The sequence below is a fragment of the Falco cherrug genome, chromosome 12 (assembly GCF_023634085.1).
Source record: "Falco cherrug isolate bFalChe1 chromosome 12, bFalChe1.pri, whole genome shotgun sequence".
Taxonomy (NCBI): Eukaryota; Metazoa; Chordata; class Aves; order Falconiformes; family Falconidae; genus Falco; species Falco cherrug.
Window position 1 is genome coordinate 492,450 of NC_073708.1, and position 24,762 is coordinate 517,211.

General features: G+C 48.6%; 1 protein-coding gene across 4 annotated transcripts in view; it reads right to left on the bottom strand.

Moving 5' to 3' along the window:
- The window catches only part of NR5A2 (nuclear receptor subfamily 5 group A member 2), a 96,537-nt gene extending 73,273 nt beyond the window's left edge, over positions 1-23,264 (bottom strand). Inside the window, exons 1-5 of one of the 4 annotated variants that reach the window (XM_055724424.1) lie at positions 22,946-23,263; positions 12,702-12,839; positions 10,392-10,510; positions 8,966-9,107; positions 5,571-6,217 (exon numbers count right to left, since the gene is read on the bottom strand). In XM_055724424.1, the coding sequence (XP_055580399.1) occupies positions 5,571-6,217; positions 8,966-9,107; positions 10,392-10,510; positions 12,702-12,839; positions 22,946-23,009 (1,110 nt within the window). In that variant the 5' untranslated portion in view covers positions 23,010-23,263. Of the gene's footprint in view, positions 1-5,570; positions 6,218-8,965; positions 9,108-10,391; positions 10,511-12,701; positions 12,840-13,485; positions 13,504-22,945 lie in introns of those variants that run through there. The other 3 variants (XM_055724425.1, XM_055724427.1, XM_055724426.1) reach the window with 3 other exon arrangements.
- Between the last annotated feature and the right edge of the window lie 1,498 nt (positions 23,265-24,762).

Below are 24,762 nucleotides of genomic sequence, written 5' to 3' on the forward strand. Positions count from 1 at the left end.
TAGCACTGAACAAACTATTCAGAAAGGCTGCAAAGTGGCATGTCCCCATGCTGAAATACAGTGTTCGGTCACATCCTTTGTTCAGAGGAGAGCCAGAAGATCATGAAGTTAACTTCCAGCAGCATGCTCCCCTGCAAGGTTCAGCTAGATGACAGGTATAATCCCATGCTTCAATAAACCATGGTTTCTCTGCTGAGACTTCTTTCTAGATCAGTGATTTTGCTATTTGTGAAATTAAATTAATGATTCTAAAGCAAATAATTATTTGGCTGTGTAAGAAATACTTCTCCCCTTCCCCAACATTTTTTAAATATTTGAGAAATATTTGTTTTCAGATCCAGATACAATTAAGCCAGTATAAAAATCAACAGCTACACATGACAACATATTAACTAATTAACTAATCTGATATTAAGGGAAGTCCTGGACCTCAGTTTCTGGCAGCTTCCCTGACTGAAAGAAAGAACACTGCAGAAGTTTTATTTCATCAGCTATGTTAGTTAGGTTTCCTGTCCTATTACCCCCAAGGGGGGCTGATGCTGGGGGGTGGGGGGGCAGGGGGCCTTGAGGGGGGTGCAGCCTGTAACCGGCGCCCAGTGACCCCAGCCCTGCCCCCACAGGTGACCCCCATCACCCCCATCCCCCCCCCCCCTTCTGGGGGGTGCTGACCCTCCCCATCCCCCCCCCCCCCCATCTGCGGGGGGGGAGGGTCAGCACCCTCGGGAGGCCCCGGTGGGCCTGAGGGGGGGAGTGCAGCCTGTAATTGCCTTTGATTACTTGAGTCTAAATAATATATCAACCTGTCACCACCCTGAAGAAGAACTTTTAAGGTATTCCTCTGCTAATACTTCTTCCCCCTCCCTCCCCCCACCCCCCAAAAAAACCCTAACCCAAACCTGTTGTTCTCCTATTCTGTGTTAACTCAGGTTAATAATTGGATTTCTGTACTGTAATTTTTATTTTTTACTTATTTCTTGATACTTAATTACATACAGACTGAAATTTGAAAATAAACCTGATGTACAGAGTATTATATTACTATACCTATCTAAATACATTTTACAGAAAAAGAATCAGAGACTCCAGGAGTTCTGTTAATTCTATTTGCACTGTTTGCACCGCTTTAAGAAATAATTTAAAACTCTGCTAATATAGCTGTGCTTATGGGGAATATGTAATGCAATACTAGGCCTCTTAGCTTCTTGCCTGCCAAAACATCTTTATTACCATGTACAGTAGAAGTTCTGTAGATAGGGTCCTTTTGAGATACGTGCTTAAACCAGTTTCTTTGAAGGCCACATTTGCAGCTAATGTAAGCGTGGCCAAATTTATACTTCTAGCAAGAAATCTTTCCCAGAACTGATAAGAGTCTGACATCAATGAGTGGCCTAAATTTGTGAACTCAGTGAATGGTTCTAGGATGAGCTTCTTTAACACGAAGTACAGCAGCTCTTCCTGCAATCATTCACTAAATGGGTTTGTGCTCACATAGTACTTTGACCTAGGACAACCTCACTAAAATAGCCAAATAAGTCAAGGTAATATTTTTGTGAGTCACAAGTCCTTTAGTGCCTTTTTATAACTATCAACATTTAGTTAATTTTCTGATCCTCAGCCAGAAGAAAGTATCCTGAGGACTGTTCTACAGTGCAGGTCCTGTTTTCTTCCTGCCCCAAGCAGACTGCTTTCTTTTATGGGTTCAGGAATACTTAGCTTTGGAAGTAGTTGCTGAATTTTCCCTGATGTAGGCTGATGAGGAAAGACCAGTCCAGTGGAACCATCTGCATCCTTTCTTGGGGCCAGGTAACCTTTGGTCTTGAGAAACGCTTGCAATATTTTCTTTTTAGCTTTGTATAAAGACCTTTCACCTGACTAAGACAGCTGGCTACAAATCTAGCATCCCCAGGGCATTCCTGAGTTTTCTTAGCTGAGGATAAGATGGATATATCTTACTTTTATATTTACCGAGCTTTCAACAACTCCAGAATAGCAAACAAAGGCCTTCTTTACTATTTATGATGTAATTACTTATTACAGAGTATTCTGACTTCACAGGATAAAGAGGTATGCTTGAGATTTTAGTAGGTGTTAAATACAAAGTTGCTGGATTGCAATTGGCTGCTTTGGATCTTACTCTGACATTATTATTAATCCTGACTAATTTGCTTCAGTAACATTTCCATTAATTTCTGATATCCAACATGAAGATGGGAGCATCTGCTCCTTAGCAAGTAGGAGCATTAGCCTTTAATTACATACTTAAATTCATACACAGGTCAAATCTGTAAAATGCAGTGCATGCTGTAGGTAGTTCTGCCCAGTCAATATTTTTACCTTTGACATGCTTACATGTGTAACACATTCTAAAAGAGGTGTTGACAATTTGTAGAGCCACAAGTGAGAAGAATGTGATAAGCATAAGCTGATAGAAGCATGTTTGTTATCACTTGAGATCTCTTTTTAAAAAATCAAATTTTCAGCAAAATGGAAAGAAAAAGAGAAAACTTAAAAACTGAAGTTCACTGGTGGTTTTTTGTTGTTATCTCTAGGATAAATGTGGCCTAAACCACTGGACAGGGACAACATTTTTTGTCACATCCTCCTCCTTTTCAGTCCCTCCCGAACTCTGCTAACTATAAACCTCAAGGCGTAGCACAAAGGAAAACGTTTGCTCTTTTGTAATGAAGAGACCAATGTCTAAGACTAAATTTAAATGAAGTAAAAAGATACAGTAAAGGAATGCAAACATGCAATGTAGTAACTCACAGCCAGCTGTGCAAGGCATCACTTACCATGACAAAATCAAGATCAATTTCATACAAACCACATTTGTACTTCTTTTACTGTTTAATTATTTGAGTAATTTAAAATTTTAGTCCCAGAGATGTGCTAATACACCTGTCTTATTTGAAAGGCATCTCAAGATTCAGCTGTTAAGTTTAGCCAAGCAGGAATAATAGGAAAATATGTTCTCAAGCAAATACATATTTGTCAACTGTGTACAGGAAGGCAACAAAGTTAGCCGTTCTGAAAATCCAGTTGTACCTTTATCACAACTGCTTCTTTCCCTCCCTCTGTATTTAAAATCTCTGTCATATCCTCAGGGGTGGATGTTTCTACCACCCCACCCCACCCCCAGGTATTCCCACTCTGTGGAGCAATCTGAAATAGCTGCTTTCACTGACTTGATCAGGAGCTGAAACCATGGATGGACAGAAGAGAGCTGAGTTCATGAAAAGTTTGGAAACCCTTTGTTTAATTCTGATCCTCTCAGCTGCAAAGAGAGAGGGTACTGCCTAGTGCTGTAAAAAATGTGGAATCTGATCTAAACATGTTTTGGGCACCTCACTTTTTGAAGTTGAGAAGCTAAATGTTCTTAGCATTGTCTGTAATCTGGTCCCTATATATTAGATGTGGATGGATTTCCAAGTGTTGTTATTGTTCTGGAATGCTGTGCAGTTTAGTTGATCTTGTCCAATTTTTTTTTAAATATAATAAAATCTGGATATGCCAGAAGATATGAAACTGCTGAACTCCAAGTTTCTAAGGTGTAAAGGGTACAAATACGAAGATGAAACCAACACCTAAAAATGCGTGAAAGTCAGTTCATTAGCCAAAGGCTTTATGCAGTGAATTTCTAGCATGTATGTATTTGCAGAAGTCTGTATGTACATGGTAGTGTGTATATATATATATATATATCTATCTCTAAAGCCAGGAAAAGTAGGTCAGCATTTTCATGAAGCACATTTCTGCATCTTTGGTGTCCATATTAGTAAACATATGTTGGTTGAAGAAAACCATCTCTAAAACTATTCCCAGTATAGCATGTTGAATGATTATAAAATCTGCCTATAGATTAAGCCATGGAACCATAAAAAGTAAATGTTGCTTGCATGTCATTTCATATTCTCACTTTAATCATAAATGGGATTTTAAGATCATAACTTAGAAAATCTTACACTGAAGAGTATCTTGTTCTGCAAGTCTTAGTGTTTTTTAACATGGTTACTCTAGACTAAACATGCTCCCCAGTACATGGGTAGAAAGACCTGGTCTCTGATATTTAGAACATGGTCTGTTGGAAATGTAACAGGTTTGCAGATTTCATTTTTAAATTATTTAAAATGGGTTGCATGGTTTATAACTTACTATAAAATTGTAAACAACTTGGCAAACTTAAGATGTGAGAGTCTTCTCTCTTAATCCATTTTCTTTTCCCCCTCTGAGTAAACTTCCTCCGTTCTTTCTCTTTATATAGGCTGATTTTTTAATGGTTCCTGCAACCATTCACATAAAAAACTGAAGAAAAGGTGAAGTTGTATATGCAACATATACAGCTTGCTTTTCTTGTGATGAGGCTTTATTTCATGTGTCGGCATCATTATAGTTACGACAGAAATATTGTTGTGGCAAGCATTCTGACTGCAGCTTTTTAATGGGATCTCCCTTCTGTGCTCTTAATTCGTGTAGATTCCATTACCAGTGAACTTTTACAGTAATTGTTGTATTTGGGTACTGTATTATTTTCCCTTAGCTTGACAGTAGTCAGCAAGATATTATGGATGATCACAAAACTTTACAGATTTCAGCAGCAAATACTTGTGGCAAGAACATCTCCATGTAGCAGAGATCCAGAACTAGTGATGTAATAGGGAAATTCAGATGTGATTTGAGTTAATCTTGAGGGGTTTTTGAGACAGAACATCTTTTATTCATTCCAGAGCTAATTTCTGTGTCAAGAGAATGGTTAAAAACTGTACTCTCTGATGTCAAATTTCTGGCTTAAAATTTCAGCTCTGACCCCAACAGACCCCAAAACTGCCTTAACAAAAAGTGTGAAAAATATAAATGGGGGAATTTCTGGCCACCAGAGAGCTGTGCATGAGGATTTACTGGGTGCTCCAACAAAATTAAGAGCCTAAAGATCATCGTAGTCAGCCTAGGTTAAAGGAATCCACCATGTATCAGTGGTGATGAGAACCAAAATGAGTGGTTAAGGCATCTTCTTCCTCCTTGCTTTCTGTTCTGTGTATACCCTGCTTAGGATTCAGCCTTCATGGTTAACTAGACACACGAGAATGCACAAAATAGTATCCCATTGAGAAAGTGAATATTCCAAATGTGGACTTTCAACTGCACAGAGATGGAGAGAAATGGCATTCCCCCACATGTTAAATAAGGTAATGAAATAAATTAACGTGGAATGGTGTAACAGGCATGCTTACAACTCTGATTACAAGCCAGATAGCGAGCAATACCGAGAGGGAAGCAGTAAAATTTATGTGAGGCCCTATGGAGGCTAATAACATTTGTGATAAATAGTAAAGTACAGAAGAGCTGACCTGAAACTTGAATCTCTTTGCTACAGCTAATTATAGGCTCAGGTGGAAGACAACTACAAGTTTCTCCTCATAATAGTCTGACTACTTCAAGGCAAATAAATTGAGAATGAGATGCTTGGGGGGAAAAAAAGAAAAGATAAACCATACTTTCTTGCTTGAGGAACAACATTGTAACAAATGGTATTTTTTTCTTGATTGATAATATAATGTAAGATTGTTACCTACCTTAAGTTCTCTAAAAAAGATGCTACTCCTAGCCCACTCAACAATGGAGAAGAGGGTTTGGTCAGCCATTTTACACATAAGCCCAAATGTGTTGAGCTTCTCATGTTTGCCTCTGTTGGCTTGCTCTTGCTGCAGGTACGCCATGATCTTGGCTTGGACCTGCGGCTCATCTGACTCACATTTCAAGAGTTCCAATATCAGATGCGGAATACTTGCTGGTGAGCTTGTTTGATAGTTATCCATGTATGAGTAGCCCATTATTGACTCTGGTGAACTAGTGTAAGGGTCAGGGTACTCAGACTTGATAGCGCGGCTTGGAAAATGGCCATAGGTTTGGTAACCTTGCAGACTGCCATGGGGTGGCATTGTCATACTAATTGGAGAGGTGACAAAGGGACTTCTGTCATAGTCTGTAGGAGGCAAGGCAGTATGGTTCAGAGGTAGGCCTTTGGAGGCAGAATGGATGTTCTGGATCGCAGAGGATATTGTCAGGTCAGTCGGCATTGCTTGGATCACCTGAGTCATGGCTTCCAGTTTAAGTCCATTTGCTCGGATAAGAGCTTTCTTCTGCTGCTTCAGTGCCCTGTCTCTCTTGTACATTGGTCCAAACTTGTTTCGACCACCACGCATTCGGTCAGCTCGCACAGCTGTCAGGGGAGAGGAGGAAGTAAATCATAATTAAAACGTGGAATCGACATTTTTTAATGAAACATACATTAGGACAGGGCAGAAATGTAAAAATGTAACTCCTTTTTTAATTTTTTTTTTCCAAATTCAAAGTTGCACTTTTATTCCTAAAGAAAAAGATTTATTTTGACTTAACAAATGTCTTCTTTTTCCTGGTAATTTAAATATCACATGCATATATTACTAACATACAAGGACTTCTCTTTACATTGATTAGGACACAGGGACAAACACAATGGTTGGCTACAGGAATTTCACACCTGCTATGGGATCATGTGGAGATCTCAGTGTTTGTTTGTTTTTATGTCAAGCTACTATGTCATTAAGAAACAAGGGCTGATGTCCAGAATTTGTCTGAGACGTATCCAGCGGACCACATTGTCTCATTATAATCATTCCATTACTGCCTTCCACCACAGCAAAACATCTGAAACGTAAATTACGAAATGTTCAGTAGTCACAAAGGGGAACATGTTTGTCTTGGCAAAAAGGAAATATTTCCTTTCAATGATTCTGTTCAGGTTGGTGTAAAATTTTATGCAATTTCTAGGTAGCTGAACAGCTCTACAGAAATGTTTAGCTGCAGTTGGAATGTACAGAGAGAAAGCTGTCAGCTTGCTGTCTTCCACACAGAAGGTGGAAGTGAAACAGAAACTATTGACACTGTTCTGTCTTGTAATATCCCTGGAATTAAAAATAATTAAAACAGATCCACCTCAACAGCTGCCTTGGGAGTCATACTGGTGGTCTCTGTCACAGCAGTGTCTGTCACAGTAGTATATATGTAATGGACTAGCGAGGAGCTCTCACCAAGCCCACCTTGCCCAACGGCAATTAGATTGAAAGAGGAAACTTTGACAGCCTGGTGACATGTTGAGACTGCTGAGATTGCTGGAGGTTAAGTTCTTGAGCTTTTTATCTTAGGGATTAGTAGAACATTAAAAATGTATTATGAATGCTAGATAATACACAATACTATACATTATCATAAGGACTTTAACGTTTAATGATTTTTTTGGTCCATGGTAATTTATGAACTAGACTTTAAGGCTAGTTATTTCCCTGATATTGCTATCAGGGAAATACACATACAAATGTCACAATTTATTTACAATTATGAAGTACATGTTCTTCCAATTTTCTAAACAAAGGAAAAGAAGTTGCATGGCTGTGTGGACAACGAAGTTAAAGTACATTTTCTAGAGCATCTTTACAACTACAGGCACTTTGCTTAAATTTGCAGTAAAAATGCTGCTGCTAATATTGCTGTTGAATGTTGACTTTAAACAAAATGCAGGAAATTAAAATAATTCAATTCCCATGCTGGTAAATGTAATTAACTTTAAATCTGTATACATAGTATCCTCCCAGGTATTCTACAATCAAAACCCTGTGAGCCAGATTGGATTAGCAAATGGTTTTGTGTAACTCCTATAGAAATTAAGGTAAACTGCACGTAATCACAGAAGACAAAATCTGGTCCTGTATCACTGTCAGCAATTAAGAGGAGTTGCAAGCAGGAGTAGATAAATGTATTGTATCCTTATTCTTAACACCAACAATGAGAAAAGGATTCCAAATGTCTGGTTATTGTACTATCTGAGTTTGGAAGAACATGCAGTGATTCAGGATGTTTAGTGCAGTTAGTGCTAGCTCAGTCTTGCGGGCAAATAGAAGAGTACTGAATCCATCGAACTGCAGAAGGCTGATGTTTCTGTTTATCTTCAGTTCTATCAGCAGCTGTCCTTTGCCAGACTCAGGTGACTGGGTCTTACCCGTTATGGTTCCCTTAATGGTTTATGGTTTCCCTCCTTGGCCTGATTTTTCCTGGTTAAGCATCTGGGGTGAATGTCATTTCAGTACAATTGTAAGAATACGGATTTTAGAGCTTGTCCTTGGTCAAGCAGAAATGTCATTTGCTGCGGAACCTGAATTTTAGTATTTAATATATTAAAGTTAGAATGAACTATGTATGATTCTCAACTTCGAGTGGATGATAATTTTGCATCTGGTTATCTCAAAGGGTATTGTACACTTTTCATTGTTCTCTGTACATGAGAAAGTGAAATTAAGTCAAAAGGTATGCTTCAAAAAGTATACTTCAAAATGCCTTATTCTCTTTCATTTGTAATAGCATCTCAGGTGTAACCTCACAAAAATATAGGACACAGCTTTAGAGATTATTTGTTCCTTAATCTCAAAGGCAAGTCAGTGTGAGAAAAACCCTGATTTTATCTGTTTCTCTGTTTTCTGCCTTATTGTCAGAAAAATACATATTAAAAAACCAACCCTAGATAAAATATAAAATATGTTTCCACAGCAATGACTGATTTTTTTTTAATTTAAGCACTTCTTACATATTTTGTTTAAACTATATTACGTCTTTTTTAAAAGCTGCAAAACTAGTCTATCTAGACCCATTCATTCACAAACTCTAAAATACTGAAATATCAAATTATATACATATATTAAAAAATAGATTATGTTTTTGACTAGTTGTTAGTGATTTACCATTTACTCATTAGGTCTTTTTAATAAAGCAACAATTTCACTGAGCATACAAAGTTACCTTCTACTATAATTTCAAAATCATGATAAATGTATAGCATTTTTCACATAAAATATCATGTAATAAGATATGCATTCCTATTATTTTCAGAATTAATCTATAGTATAGTTGAAAATAACAGCAAGACTATAGCTCTTACCTTCCAATTTCATTCCAACACTTAGACATTTTTGAAATCGACAGTAAGGGCATCGTTTTCTCTGTGTTTTGTCAATCTGGCAATTCTGATTTTCTATACATGTGTACCTTTTGTTATTCTGGACTGTTCGCTTAAAGAATCCCTGTATGATAGATATAAAAGTTAGCCCATTTTGCTTGACTAGCATCTTTCAGCATTTTATTTTATGGAAATCATTGTAACATGTTTTTCAGACACCACTCAAGCACTTAAGAAGTTAGATAGTTTATTTTAATCACAGTGAGATGTACCCAGGAAAAAACCACCAGACTCCAGAAGAGGTTCTCTAGTGTTAGTCCTATATTTTATAGATTTATGTCAAAGCTTGCTAAGACTGGCTATAGTCTCCTGTGCCCCTAACAGTGGTAGCAGAAATAGTGAGGCTGACCAGTTCCTTTTGTATTCTTTAATCATCGCAAAATGATTAAAGTCTTCCCTTTAAAGTACTTTTACATGAAACAAGCAGGGATGCTGTTGCAGAGGTAACAGGAATAAAGAGTATCTCTGGCTAGAGTACATCCCAGTGGTGCATACTAGCGGCACGGTAAGTGCTTGTTGTTCATTTCTCACCGATTATTTTTTAACGCAAATATGATATGCTAAGTTAATTTTTCTGTGCAACTAAGTATTTAAAATTGCATTGTTCTGGCCAAGGAGTTCTTTTTACAGTGCATTACTTAAATAACTATAAAAAACTTCTAAAAAATTTTACATGACAAATGTCATGAATTCATAAGTATTTAAACCCTTTAGTATACATACAACTATGCAGATATATTTATCTTTCAATATGATAAGTTGCATTTACAAATATTTTATTTCAAAATTAATGAATTCTCTAAAAGAAATCATTAGTTACTTGACTTTGTGTGTCAAGAGAACGCTGACAGTTATAGTTTGTATGAAAAAAATGCATGGTCATTACAGTTACAGAAATTTCCACTGTAATGTTGAAGGATAAAATATCTGCTTTAGATTTTGCAAAGCAGATCTGTATTGAGGATACTTTTCCCACTTTATCCTCCAGCAGCAGAAATACTCTGAATGCATATAAATCAACTAAAATCAGTATTTAGGACAGTTAGGAATGAAAGTTGTTCTAGAACTACATCACTTCACAAGAGCAAAATACTTAAAAGCAACGATAAAACTACAATGCAAAACAGTCCAGGTTGTTTCCATTTGTGCAGATGAGATCTCTCCAAGAGACTTCTAAATTCTAAAGGTTTTTGGTGGTTAATTTTTAACATGAATGTAACAAGAAACATATCAGATATAAGCCAAATTATTACACATCTGATTTCTTTAATCATCTTTTTTCTGCTTATATTTGAAATATATTTTTTTTTCCTGTACTTGTGTTTGTATGAAGTAATTAGTACAGAACCTTGCAGCTTTCACAGGTGAGAAGTCCATAATGGTACCCAGACACTTTATCTCCACAGACTGGACACAGCTCCTCAAGGTCTTCATCATAAGAATAATTCACCATTTTAAACTGAGACACTGGGGAGAGGAGAAATAGCACATTCAATTAGAATTTACATTAATAACTCAAATTTTCCGCAACTGTTCTCATCGGGAAAGAAAGCTCATTTGCACCACTGCAAACGAGGGGGGGAGGTATTTTTTAAAACACAGTTTGTAACGAGACTTGCAACTTTTCATCAACAGCAAATCTGTATGATACTTTGCAAGTGTAGAAAAAATCATCAGCTTCCTAGTTTTATGTTCTAAGTATTTATATTTACGGTGGGCCCTCGACCTAATCCTGAGTTGAAGGAACCACAAACTAAATTAATTCATTTAAATCCGAAAACGAACAGGGGCAAACTTTAAAAAAAAAGCAGAACGAAAAGATGGAGTGGCGCTTGTGTATTTAAAGTAACTCAGTTCATTTCTTCAAAGTTTTCTTTCAACATCAGCCTGCAAATATTTACTTAGCCCAAACTGGGATCTCACAGACCCAGCACTTTTGTGCCGCGCTGAGTGCAAGTTAGTGGCTTGCGACACCAGCTGAAAGCGCCCTCCGCCCCGCGCTGCGGCCCCGCGGCCCCGGGCCGGCGCTTCCCAGCCCCCGCCGGCAGAGGGGCAGCGGCCCGGGACCGCCGTCCTGGGGGTGCGGCGCGGCTCTGCCCAGGCGGCGGCTCCCGGTACCGAGAAACCGGCGCGCCGGGGCCGCCTGAAGTTTCGGCCGCGGGAGGAACGGTCGGGGAGGAGCCGGCCGTCAGGAGGGGACGAGGAGGGTAGGTAAACCCAGCCGAAAGGCGGCACCGATCGCGGCCACTCGGGCCGGGCTCCCCCGCACGGAGCCCAGACAGCCGCTCGGGTTGGCCCCCCAAAAAGCAACGCCGCCGCTCGCCGCGGGCCGGCTTCCTCCCCCTTCCCTGCCGCTGAGCCTGCGGTCTGCTCGGCAAGATGCTGAGCAAGGCGAGAGGCGCCGGGCACCGCCGCGGCACCGCTGGGATGTCGCTTTTTTGCCGGTAACCCCGCAGCTGCCGCGGAGCGGGAGCACTGGCGCCCGCCCGCAGCCGGGGCAGAGCTGCCAGAGCCGCCTCGGCGCGGCCGAGGGTCGCCGCCCGCCCGCGGCGTGGGGCGGACACGGGGCGGCCGCAGGCGGAGGAGGAGGAGGAGGGCCCGGCCCTCCCCTCGCTCCCGCGGCCGCGGCTCCAGGCCCAGCGCTGGGACCAAGCCCTCCCTCCTCGCAGGAGCAGCCCAGCGGGAAAGCAGGGGTTTTCCGAGCGCCGTGCCCTGGCGCGGAGCCCGCTCCGCGGTCGACGAGAGGGGCGACCGGGCCGCCCCCAGCACTTCCGAGACCCCCGGCCCACCCCGCTCCTGCTTCCCGGCAGGCTCCCGGGAGCAGAGGGGATAATTCCGAAAGAGCAGCCGGGACTGGAGCCCGTGCCCCGGGACAGGAGGGCGGGGCGGGGCAGGCAGTGCCCCCGTACCGGGCTGCCGGCTCCGAGGCAAGGAGCCGACCCCCCCGGCGGCCCTGATGGGGTCTCCACCGCATCCCTCCCCGCAGCGCTCCGGCGCGGAGCGGGGAACCAGGCACAGCCCCAGCCCGTCCCACTGAGGCACTTCCAGCTCGGGCATCCCGCCGCCTTCCCGGGTACCCCGCAAGGGCGTTCATGCCCCGCGGCGTCGGGGCTCTCTGCGGCGAAGTGTGGCGCCGCCGGCGGCGGTGCCGCCTGTGCTGTGCCTGCGGGCACCGTACCAGCGGGACGCAGTCCTCGGGACCCCGTTGCGGGACGGTGTGCGGCACACGGGGTGCTCGGCAGGACTACCCCGCCTGACTCCCCATGGCATAAACTCCTAGCCGGTTTTGCGCGGACCGGGGACGAGCCCGAGCACCCCCGGGCCTGTGCGGGGCCGGTGTCCCCGGGCGGTGACCGGCGGGGCGTCTGCACCCGGGGAAGCAAGGCCCCCGCCGGCCAGGTGCTCGGCGGCTCTCCGGCAGCGGGTGCGCCTCCTGGCCGGGGTTCTGCTGTCGCCTCGGCGCTGCTGCCCCGGCCCCCGGTGCCCGCCCGAGCCGCGCTGGAAGCGGGCCGGCTGCAGCAGGGGCTCGGCGGCGCGGGCGGCGGCGGGGCAGCTCGGAGGCAGCCGCCGTAAACTTTTTCGGCAGGACGAAGGGGCGCTTTGCCGAGGGGGGCCCGAGAGCGCGCGGAGGGGGAGCTCTGTGCCTTTGCTCCCTTACCTTGCATGTTTTCCGGCATCTGCCCCTGTTCCCCATTCGACCGGGCGAGTCCCAGGGTCTCGGTCTCCACTTTGGGCAGCATGACAAGGCGGCTGCGGGCCGGGCTGGGGACTCCGTGTCCGTCCGCGACACCAGCACCTGGACACGGCAGCACAGATTTAGCTGGGGCGAGGGGCGCTCGGCGGCCGCTGCCTCTTCCTCCTCCTTCTCCTCTTCCCTCTCGCTCCTCCACGCCAGCCCTTGCCCTGCCGCCGCGGGAGCACCGAGCGGCCCCGGCCGCCGGGAAGCGCCGCCGGGTGCCCGCGGCTGGGGGAGCCGCGGGGCTGTAGTCTGGCTGCAGACGGCGGGGGCGGAGAGGAGAGGAGGAAGACCGAGGGGTGCCGGGGAGGAAGGAGGAACCCCGGGAGCCCGCGACAGCTCCGCCCGGGGCTCAGCACGGCGGCAGCCCGGCGCCCCGATCCATGCGGAGTCGCACAGTGCACAGGAGCGCTCTGCCGCCGCTGGTGCTGCTGGACAGGGTTCCCACCCCCGTCGTCGTCCCCCTCCTCCCTTCCTCCCTCCTCCTCCTCCTCCTCCTCCTCCCTCCTCCTCCTCCTCCTCCTCCCCCTCTTTCCCCCGCCACAAGTGCGGAGGTGCCGAGTTGGGACCTCTAGCCCCGGACCAGCGGGGAGGCGCTCCCGGAGCCTGGGGGTGCGCGGGGGGCTCCGCGAAGGGGGGCCCGACAGCGCCCTTGCAGCCAGTAAGGCAGAGGCGGGATGAGCAACACCCCCGCGCACACACGCACCGAGCACACACACTCGCCCGGCGCGCTCGCCGCCTGCCCTGACGTTCAACCGGGCTGGGGGGTGGGGGCCTGGGCTGCCACCACCACTCCCCGCCCCAGCGGAGGCCGACGGGCCACCGGCCCCGCCGAGAGGGGCTGCGCCCGCCCGCCCTCCCGCCGTGTGCCTCCTCGCCGGCCGGCAGCCCCGCTCCAGCTCCCCTGGGGCCGCCGGCGCGCTGCCCCCGGCCCGGCCAGCGGCGGCGGCGGGACCCCGGCCCTCGCCTTCCCCCCCGACGGGCAGGGCGCGCAGCGGAAGCCCCTGCGCTGGGAGAGCCCCAGCCCCCGCGGCCACGTTGCCGCCACGCAGCCCCGGAGCCTGCGAGCAGCGGGCGGGAGCCGCGCCGGCGCTCGCCGTACCTGTCGTGCCTTTTGGGTTCCCCCTCCCTCCAACTTCTTGCGGGATCTGTCGGTGCCAGTTGCACCGTTTGCACAAAAGCCAATGCCCCGGCAGAGCCGTCGCTTGCGCGGATCTCCCTGCCACGGCTCATGGTGCAGCGGGCGGCACTCGCTCCCGAGCCGTCCCAAACAACTCGTTGCTGGCGAGCGGGTGTCTGGGCGGCGAGAGCCGGACGGTCCCGTGGCTGACGGGGGCGGCGGGGGGGCCAAGCCGCTCGGCGAGCCAGGCCGGGGCCGGGGGTCCGCCTGCCCCGCCGCTCTTCCCGCCCCTCCCTTGTGGCAGCGTCCGCGGGTGGTGCGGGATGAGCGCGACCTGCACCTTGGCAAGCACCCGCGCCCCCCGCCCGAGCGGCGTCTCCATCGCCGCGGTGCACGGCGAGAGCACCGCTTATCTGGCGGTGAAAACTGCCTCCGACTGAAAGTGAGGTGCGGAACCGTCTGCAGCGCAGCGTACAGCATTTCCCGTTGGCTGGGAGAGGGTCTGTGGAAACCGACCCTGGCTGGAAGGGACTAACGCCGGTGAGGATGGCGAGGTGACCGGCGGCGGGACAAGCCCTCCACGTGCAGGGCGCCGGCTCGGCTGCGCGCTTTCCTGGACAGTTTAAACTTCTCGCGTCCAGTGACTGCAAGGAGACACCTTTGCTTAGCGCAGATCCCGAGCCGCCTTAACACCAGCACCACTGGAGCAGAAAATGTCTCTTTTCTTTCCCTCTCTATGCAGGGTTTGATGTTTTGGGGATGCACCCAAGGCGCAGTGAGGCTCGGAGCTCTCGGGCTCCCGCCGCTCTCACCTTTCCCCCGTTCCCCTTCGGGCGGGAGGCCGAGCAGGCGAACTCTTGATCCGTATCAACACTTTATTTCTCATGCCACAGTCTCACAGTTTAGCAGCTCGCCGGCCGGTGAGTTTTAGGACGGCAACGTGGCGAGCTGCGGGAGCGACCAGCTCGATGGCCACGGCGGGTGGCAAACCGCCTCGAGGGAGTGCCCTCGTTTCTGGGCAGAGGTGGCTCGGGCTGAGACCCCGACTCGGCCCTCGGGAAGTTGCTCCTAGACACGTTAATTAACGAACGGCCCCTCTCGCAGGCGTCGCCGTGCAGCATCGCCCTGTGCTGAGCCCGGCCGGCCCGGCACCAGCGGCGGCCGCAGCGCGGCGGCGGCTCCACTCTGTAGCCCCGGGCGCCCGCCGGGAGGGGTCGGGGCTGCGGGCCGGGGGGCCGGGGGGCGGGGCGGCGCTACGGGGCCCTACGGCCTTGCGAGCCTGCAGGCGGGGCGCCCCGCGCCGCCGCTCCCGTTGGTGCTGCTCCGGGAGAGGCACCGCGTGTTTGGCGGCAGCCGGCGAGGGAAACCCCGCGCCCGGGCCGGGCCGGCTCCCCCCGGCCAGCGCTGCCCCTGGGGCACGGGCACGGCCCCTGGCCCTCGGCCCCTACCCGCGGGCTTATGTCGTTGCGCCGGGGAAGGGTTTGGAGCGAGTTCAACCTGTACATCGCGAAGCCACTCCGCCAGCTACCGCTAAGGATGGTAATACTTTGGAGTGGTTATTACACATCCCCATTTCTCCGAAGAAACAGTTTAGGGCAGTACATATTATAAATGATACCTGGTCCCTTGTGACTACATTTAATTTAACATGGAGTTCTAGCTCTCACGATTGCCTTGAGCAACCTTAATTACCCTTTCTTCTAATCTCTTCTCCATTCCTTACTAAGTTCTCCAAACTTTTTTTTTTTTTTTAATGTGATTTCTCTCCTGAGTTTGCCTGCTTTGTTCTGACTTTGCCTGAAGGTCTTGATTGACGCGTGTAATTATAATTATAAAAGATGATGGCTCGGGGAGCCTCTAGCAGCCTTGATTAGTACAAGGAGCAAGACCTGGAATATTTTATACTTCCCTATTTAAATGTATGTACATTTACATTAAAAAAACACCACTCTCTAATTTTAAATAGTCTGGAGCTTCTTCCACCTCTTTGTTTTCAAGGAAGAGGGTTCTGTGCCACGGTACTTCAAGGCAAGCTTCAAAGAGGCCACAGAACTTGGGCGAATTTCAAAGCCTTTTTCCCCAAGCAGGGACATTTCCAGCTTGGAGGGTCTGCTCGATGAGCAACAAATAGCACGTTCCCTTCCAGCTTTGTGTCAAAAAGTGTCCCGGAGAAGGTTGGATTTACCTTCCTAGCAAACTAGAGAAAGAGAAGTTTTTGGGGGGGAACGTTCATGGCGAACTTCGCAGAAGCGAATGAAAGAAGTGTGTAATGGGAGGAATGAAACTTTTCTGCTGGGACGTCTAAATCCAAAGCCAATCAAAAAGACTTAGAGGGAAGCATTTAAACAGGAGAGAAATCGGCACCCTGTCCCCGCTCTCTCTCCCGCTGAGCATTCCCGTGTGCCGCCAGCCCGGAGCCGCTGTGAGCGATCACGCACTTGAACCCGGTGGCTTTAGCCACGCAGCCCGTCCCCGAAGCAGCGACCCCGCCCCGGGCGCAGCGGGCGCAGAGCGCGGCGGCCCCGGACGCGGCCGGGCGGTGCGGCAGGCGCAGGGCCCCGCTTGCGGCTGGGGGAGTTTCTAACGCGAGCGTGCTGCTGTGCCTCACACACCTCTCACGCCCCACTTTACGAGACTGTTCACACAAGGAAAACTGTGTCCAATACAGGCTCTGCTCTACTCGCTTTTCTTCTGTTCTCCCTTCCCTTCCCTTCCCTTCCCTTCCCTTCCCTTCCCTTCCCTTCCCTTCCCTTCCCTTCCCTTCCCTTCCCTTCCCTTCCCTTCCCTTCCCTTCCCTTCCCTTCCCTTCCCTTCCCTTCCCTTCCCTTCCCTTCCCTTCCCTTCCCTTCCCTTCCCTTCCCTTCCCTTCCCTTCCCTTCCCTTCCCTTCCCTTCCCTCCCCTCCCCTCCCCTCCCCTCCCCACTCCTCTCCTCTCCTCTCCTCTCCTCTCCTCTCCTCTCCTCTCCTCTCCTCTCCTCTCCTCTCCTCTCCTCTCCCCTCCCCTCCCCACTCCTCTCCTCTCCCCTCCCCTCCCCTCCCCTCCCCTCCCCTCCTCTCCTCTCCTCTCCTCTCCTCTCCTCTCCTCTCCTCTCCTCTCCTCTCCTCTCCTCTCCTCTCCTCTCCTCTCCTCTCCTCTCCTCTCCTCTCCTCTCCTCTCCTCTCCTCTCCTCTCCTCTCCTCTCCTCTCCTCTCCTCTCCTCTCCTCTCCTCTCCCCTCCCCTCCCCTCCCCTCCCCTCCTTCCTTTCATCTCATGTCTTCCCCCCTCCGCTCCTTGTCATAAACAGATCACCCCTACAGTACGAAGGGGAGAGTACCTCGAAACCTTCCAAATCCCGTAGCCAACAGGCTCCACTCATCACTTTGCCAAGGAAACACTGCTTTTAATTCCTAGGCATTCATGTGAGCCGAGGCTCAGTGCCTCCGACTCAAGTTTAGAAAGCAAACTGTCCCCTCTAGAGAACTGGGGGGGGGGGGGGGGAATCCCCCAAAACCCAAACACAAGAATATACTTTTTTCTATATATATAGAATTTTTTTAATCTACTGTCAGCGAAACAGCAGGTGCTTCAGGCTGTAATACTTTCTGTAGTAAAACGCACGCCACAGAGGATCTCTTTCCAAAGCCTATCGCCTTTCTTCTGCCGCGAATCATTCGCTGCTGCCTTACGGAGATGTCGATCCTGCCCGGCCTAACACAGGGAGCCTTTCCCGACAGCCGGGTATTGATCAGGAAGCTGCTTCCCGAGCGCGGCCGGGCCGGTGCCGCACGCCGGGATGCGCCGCCGCCTCACGCACGCAGGGCAGCGGCGCCAGCCCGGGGAGCGGGAGCCAGCGGGGCGGGGTGGCCCCGTGCCGCTGGGTTGGCCTCTGGCACTGCCCAGTGAGTCACCCGGACCGCAGCACCTCGCCGCGTCCCGCCGCTGGCGGCTCCGGCCGGCCCGGGCCGCGGCGGGCCGCCGTGCCCCGTGTCCCGCCCGCCGGCGGCGGGGGAGCGGGCAGCGGCCGGGGCGCTCCGGGCGGCTTCCCGGGGGCTCGGCGGCGCCAGCCGGAGGCCTGCGGGGCCGGGCCGCGGAAGGTGCGGGGCCCCCTGCGGGAGGCGGGAACATCGGCCCCGGACCGCGCCGTCCCAGGCGGCAGCCGCCGCCGTCGGGACACTGGCAGATGCGTGTTGCCAGCAGGAGCTCTGCTGGGTGGCTTTGCCTTGGTTTATTTATTATTTGTTTTAGTATAAATTACACGAGTCCCGCAGGGAAAACGCCTTCTAGTCCCGCACCGCGCCGACCTGTTGCCGCTAACGGTGCGACGGCAAAACGTGCCCGCTCCGATCGCTCCTGCCTGCCGCGGGGTCGGCGGCTTCCCCCGGTAACGGAGCGGGGGGTCCGAAAGCAGGGCCTCGCCCCGCCCCCCCCCCGCCCCGGAGCGGGGCCGCTGCCCGGCCGCGGCCGGGCCCCAGGGAGGCGGCGGGCGGGCCCGACCCCCGCCCGACCCCCGCCCGACCCCGGCCCTCCCCGCGCTGTCGGTCACTGACGGGCCTGCTGAGGGTCCTGCCTGCGCTGCCCCGACGGAGCCAGCGCCTGGTTCAAAAGCCGGAGCCCGGTCTGGAAACAGAACACCAAACGTATTTGTATATCAAGCAAAGCTCCTGTCAGGGCTGAGCGCCGGCCGCTGTATCGTAAGAGCTAATTGATTTCTATCTTGCACAGACAGGCTTAAAAATGAATTTTTTTTTTGCTGAGACAACTGACCTTGATCTGTTGGTGGAAAAAAAAAAAGATGTTTTAGGTCTGCTTATCCTTCTCCCCCCCCCCCCCCCCCCCAATTATGTTTTGAAGCTTGGAAAACTTTATTTAAAAAATAATTTGATAGCTCATCTTTATAATGAAAAAAGTTTAAACTCATCTCTCTCTCCTTCTCCACACATAAGCATAAAACAAACCACGAGAAGATAAACTAGCATAGTTTATACTGATAAATCTTAATAAGGATTTTTTATGTATTCATTTCTGTTCATTGTATATAAGAGTGTATTAATATATATTCATATATGTTTGCATATCTATGTAATTTAGATAAGGTACTTGTGTAATATATGAGTAAACACTAGGCATTATATAGTAATCTGGCATGAGACTCTATAACCGTTTTCCCCACAATGCAGCCAAACACAACTCCTGCTGCAGATAATTCTTCCCTTTCACCTTATATAAAGACAAGTTTGAGAGCTGACCTCTAAATTACCCACACGGACGAGTGGCTGGAGGAGTTTTGCCAGCAATGGTGATTTCCCTCTGGAGAAGGCATCAGCATTGTTACTTTGCCTCATGTATTTGGGCATATAAAATCAGACTAACTGGAAAAAATCGGGTGCAAATGTAAATACTGCCCCTTTTGTAGATAGCTCATTTGCAGTACAGTGATGGGAAAAGTATTTAATGGGAAGAAAACTGATTAAAGAATGGCACCAGAATTTCACTGTTAAAAAAAAAAAAAAAAAGAAATCACCTACAGCTCAGGTCTTGCAGTGCCCACACAGCCTAAACTGTTCACTCCTGTGGGAGCTTTGCCTGCATCATTGCTGGGCAAAATCCTAATCCAAACTGCTAAAGATAATATTTTCTGTGTTAATTGTATGAAATTTCATTATATATCCACTCTATTAATAATAATAATAATAATAATAATAATACAGAAAAACAAACCTTGCCAAACTCAGTAGCACTAATTATAATACTGTAAAATGCCTGAGGACATGCTTTAAAATTAAGATGGCAGTAAGTATTATATAAGCTGAAAAATTTTACAGTAAGAGACTGCAAGTAGATTATTTTTCCTCTCCTATAACCATTTTTTCAAGTTAGTGAAACAGTTATTTCTGTTAAATAATCACAGCTAATGCTTATAAAAATTGCATGGTGTCCCTGATGACACTAAGACAAAAGGCTGATTAGAGTAAACATGAAACTAGTCAAGTAGCTTTGTATTGCCCTGGAACATGGCAGAAGAAAAAAATCATGGCACTTCCATAAAAATTTTCCTAAATCCATACAATTTTCTTTGTCTAGGGGATAGGATGTACTATTAAGGTTTTGTGAATACCAGCTGCCTCTTTGGCTATATGACTGTAAACCTAAAAGCAATTGCCAACAACAGGTAGTGCCGGCTCACACCCCAGCTCCAGGCTGGTTGTGTTTGCTCCGCAAGGGACAGACACTGCTATGTGACTCGGTGGAGTGTCCCCAGCGTTCATGGGAGCTGGACCAGGCCCTCCTTGCTGCCAGAAAGCTAGGTCATTCTTGCTGTGACACGTCACTGATTTAGACCAAAGCCTAACTTCTCCATCCCCAGATGGGTGACTGCGCCGGGTACACCTTTGCAAAGCAGGTGCTCCCTCACAAGGGCCCTCTCAGCCCCTGCGACAGGGGCAGCAGCAAGTGCCTCTGGCCTGGGGGTCTGGCGGGCGAGGGCTTCGTGGCAGGCCCTCATGAGCCCACCCGCTCTGCCTCTGCTTAGAGAGGAAAAAGCAAAGGAGGCACTGGGAGGGACTGGACAAAAGTGAAAGACCATGGATGCGATTTACTCTGAAGAGCTCTTGGCTCTGCTGCGGGTTGCACTCGCACTCTGGTAGGACAGCTTTTTCTTCCAAAGACTTACTCTCCAAGTGCAACTAAGAACACAGTCCAGCTCCTTCTTATCTGGTTCCCCCAGCTCCAAGCAGAGGCCCACTGGGTGGTGCTGGTTTCATTTAACCCTTACAGGTATGCGGTGATCGGTTTACAGTGCCAAGTTAGATGGGATTTTCAGAGATGCCACCATGGGCTCTGACTGTGCAGTGTCACACAAAGGCAGAACCCTCTGCCCGACCCACTGCGCACAGGGTTTTGGAGAATTTCACGGGTTTTAGACCTGCTTTTTTCTGGGCCATGCTTTGTGAATCTGTCCTGGTATACCCATGATACAGCACACGTATAAGTGCATTTCGGAGGTACGGTGACAAGAGCGCTCTGCTGACTTACATCTCCCACCAATTTGTTTCTCAGATCCACATGATTTAGGGAACTCAGGCCTGCTAGTCTTTTGGGAACTATGAAAATGGCACTTAGTTGGTCTAAATATAACAGATAAGAGTGTCTTATTTTCCTTTCCCCTTGGGCTGTACCCTTTCACCCTGAAAAACCTTATCTGAGCTCCTCAGATACATGTGAGGTATCATTAGGTTACTATCCCATGCTGAAGGCTGAGGAGAGAGGCCCAAAGGCTATTCCAGCACCTTTCCCTCCCTAGCAGGCAGAAAGAGCAAAAGTTGGAGCAAGGCCTGAGGGGAAGCTGGACTTGCCCCCCACCATTTTCCATGTGTTTCTGGGGGCACAGCTGTGCAGAGCAGCACCCCACACCTGTAGAGAAGCACCAGAGGGTCTCTGGCTTTGACTTCTCTGTGGCTTTGCTGAGATCAGACCTTCTGGCCTGATGGTCAAACCCTGGTCACAGCCATGCCCAACAGCTCAGGAGGGCCCTGTGTCTTCCTGTTGTTGTGGATGGGATACCCTGACAACACTGCCAGAGGGACCACATGGCTCCCTCTGAGGAGAAGCACCAGAGTCCCATCCTGGAGTGGGGCTGCTATCAGGCACAGCTGGCCAGCAGGCAGGTGGTTGTGGGCCTGGTGGTGCGATCCATGGGACATTAGTCCTCCAGCCACCCATTTGCAGCCAGCAAACCTCGCTACAGCATGGGGCATGGTTCTTGTGCAGGAGGTGTAGAGCAGGTGAAGAGACTGAGAAGGGAGCCCTTGGGGGCCATCTGCCTGGGACACAGCCAGGCCTGAGGCAGGACCCCCTCCCACCGGCACCCTCCCCTTACGAGAAGCAGCAGCTCCACCCAGGAGATCAAGACCAGGTTTCAGCTGTGTTTGGGGCTGTTTCCTGCAGCTGGTGCAGTGGCATTGTCCCAAAGCCTTCCTTGGTGGTGAGGTGCCCGTATCCCACCCAGCATCAGGGTGAGCACCTCATCTGCCATCTGATGATGCACACTGGGGGCAAAAGAAGGAGACCAAGCCCTGGTTCCCACATGCAGGCCAAAGCTCCCTTCTTTCATCCTTGCCATAAACTGCTGTGCTGAGACGCAGCCTTGAAAAACCCTGGGTCATGGAACCTGCTGTGCTGCTGTGCTGGCTTGTGAAGAGCCTTCCACTCCATGAAGGTTTCCCTTGGCAAACCTTCTCCAGTCCCACTCAGCCCCTGCCCCAGCCTGGGCACAGGATGACAGGGCAGGGGATGCTATCGCCCGCCAAAGGAAAGGCATCTCCCTCCCGGTGTCTGGGGAGAGACAGAATGACTCGAGGTAGGTGTGAGAGAAGGGTGGGGAGGTGGTGGGGAGGAGCACCTCCCCTGCATGGCTCAGCCACCGCCACCGCAGCCCTGGCAGCCTGGGGCAGCTGCCTGTGCAATGCCCCTTGTGCCTGCAAGCCAGAGCGACCTGCACCTGCAGGCTTTCTGATGGGGAGAGGGTGCTATTTCCATATGCTACTGAAACTATTCGCTGCTTTGCTGCTCTGGAGTCTTAATAGACTTTTGTTATCCAGCCCACCCTCGCTGATGATGATATATCTGATGATATATCTGCATTTTTAGCTATAGAAAATAACCTGCATTCGACATGTGTATTACAGAAAAGACCCAAAAACATTCCTGAGGTTTTCTTCAACAAGAATAGTCAGGCCAGAAGCAATTTAAATCTAATTTTTGCAAATGTTTATACACACACAATTTCACAGTTACTAGCAGTTGTAATAGATAAAGATACTATTAATTATCTGCTTACATATTTGATAATCACATTATCTCTGGAGAAAATCGTTAGTCACTGAATTGTCAGCTGCTTTCTTACATTTTTACGCTGTATGGTAAAGTTCTTCTTTTGCCTAAATACATGTGCAAATTAATCAGTTTTGTTGGTTTGCCCGATTGGAATGATTTTTTTCAGTTTGGAGAGCCCCAGGTCTAACATATTTATGCAGAGTCTTCAAAACAGTTAGAAAACTGTTACTTACCAACTGATGTAAGTCCATGTTTTATAGATTCCTGTATGATGACTGTGTGGGAACCAGAAGACATTATTAGGTATAAATATATAGTACCCTTGGGTGCAAGGTATACCGCATTGAGTACAGAAGAGGTGTAGCCTGTAAACTTTTCTGTCCTTGAGACCCAGGCTATAATAACCTTTAGTGAAAGTCGGCGTGATGAACAACAAAAAAAAAAATCCAAGAATTCAGAAAGTAACAAGCATGTCTTTGAGTGGACTCTGTACTTTTTCCAGCATTAGTGACCTGCTGTAAACCATGTATCCCATTTCATGATAGTCTCTAATCAGAAGAATTGGAACTTGTGATAGGTTTGGCACCGTCACGTGATTTTGTACAGCTTGATAAGAGGACCCTGTTATAAAGTGACAGCAAAAGAGATAAGAACTCTTGGCAGATAATGGCAGAGAAATGATTAACCTAAGAGTGGAGAGGTGCTATGAAGCCCAGAGAGTGGAAGGTTGTAAAGTTGTGGGGTCATAAGATCATAGTGAGTGGATGAAAAGCCATACCAACATTAAGTGTAATGACTATAAACTCAGACTTGTGACCTGTCTTCTTGATGTCATCACCTCTTTGCACAGTGGACAGCAAGCATGGTTGTTTTGGCTTCTGTAAACACTCTTCGGATGGCAAAACAAGCAAGCATTAATTCCTTAAAGGAGGCTTCTGAGTGCTCTTGGGATTCTACACTCTGAGTAACAGCACCAGCAAATCCTTGGCGATGGTTTGTCAGACAAAACCATTTTTATTGCCCCAGTCTTCAGGTTGGAGAGTAGCTCCAGGCTGTAGCCATTTAGTTGAAAGCGTACACTACTTTCTCAGTAAAGAGCTTTACAGCATATTTAAACACTGATACCCAGGATTATGATACATAGACAGTATTGCGCTCACCTCTAAGTCTGCGGGGTGTAATGCCCATCCACAGCATGTCAGATGGCTGTCAAGTGTTTTGTTGTAAATAATCATTGTAAAGGTGGGTGTGTAGATGACGGGGTGATTTTTCAGCTCAGCTGTGAGTGGGTGAGGCTCTGCTTTCACACCCGCCAGAGGGAAGGCAGGGGCACGCCAGCTCCCTGGGTGATGTGGTGCTGCATGTACAGCAGCCTGAGTGCAGCGTGCCTTCTCTGTGCCCTGCGGTGCCACTGGCAGCCTCTGCACCTGTAGCCTGATAGATCAAGCCTGCATACACTTTGGGAGATCAGACTCACTGAGCTTGAATAATCAGATGATATTTGATATTTCAAGTATCTTGAAAAACAGAGTGAAGTTATTCCACTGTGGGCTAGATCTGAAGCTCTTTAAGTCAGTGGGAGCTTTTTTCTCTTTAAATTTGCAGAGGGCTGTAAAGCAGCATATGCTCTTTTATATACTTTGTCATGGTGGTTAGACTTTGATGATAAAGTGGCAGACAGGTTAGTTCCTGCTCAAACTGAACTGCTTTTCAGGCTTCTCCTGGCCTGGATGAGAGCTAGAATGCTGCTCTGAAAATGGGGTTGATGTGGTGAACCACGCAGCAATTGGGCCTTACGGCCAGGAGGCCTGAATTATCGCTTGGTCTGTGCAGTACTGCCCCCCTCTAGAGCCCCTCGTAGCAAGGATGCAGGCTGTAGAGGGAAGGCCTGATTTTCCAAATTCGTATTAAACAACTGCACGTGCCTTTTGTTTGCTTTATTTACCATGCTGGAGCGTATAAATCAGACAATTGTTCACCCAATTAATAAGTCATAAATACTCTATCTATGGTACATACAGTGAGTAAAATCATATAGATTTATGCACCA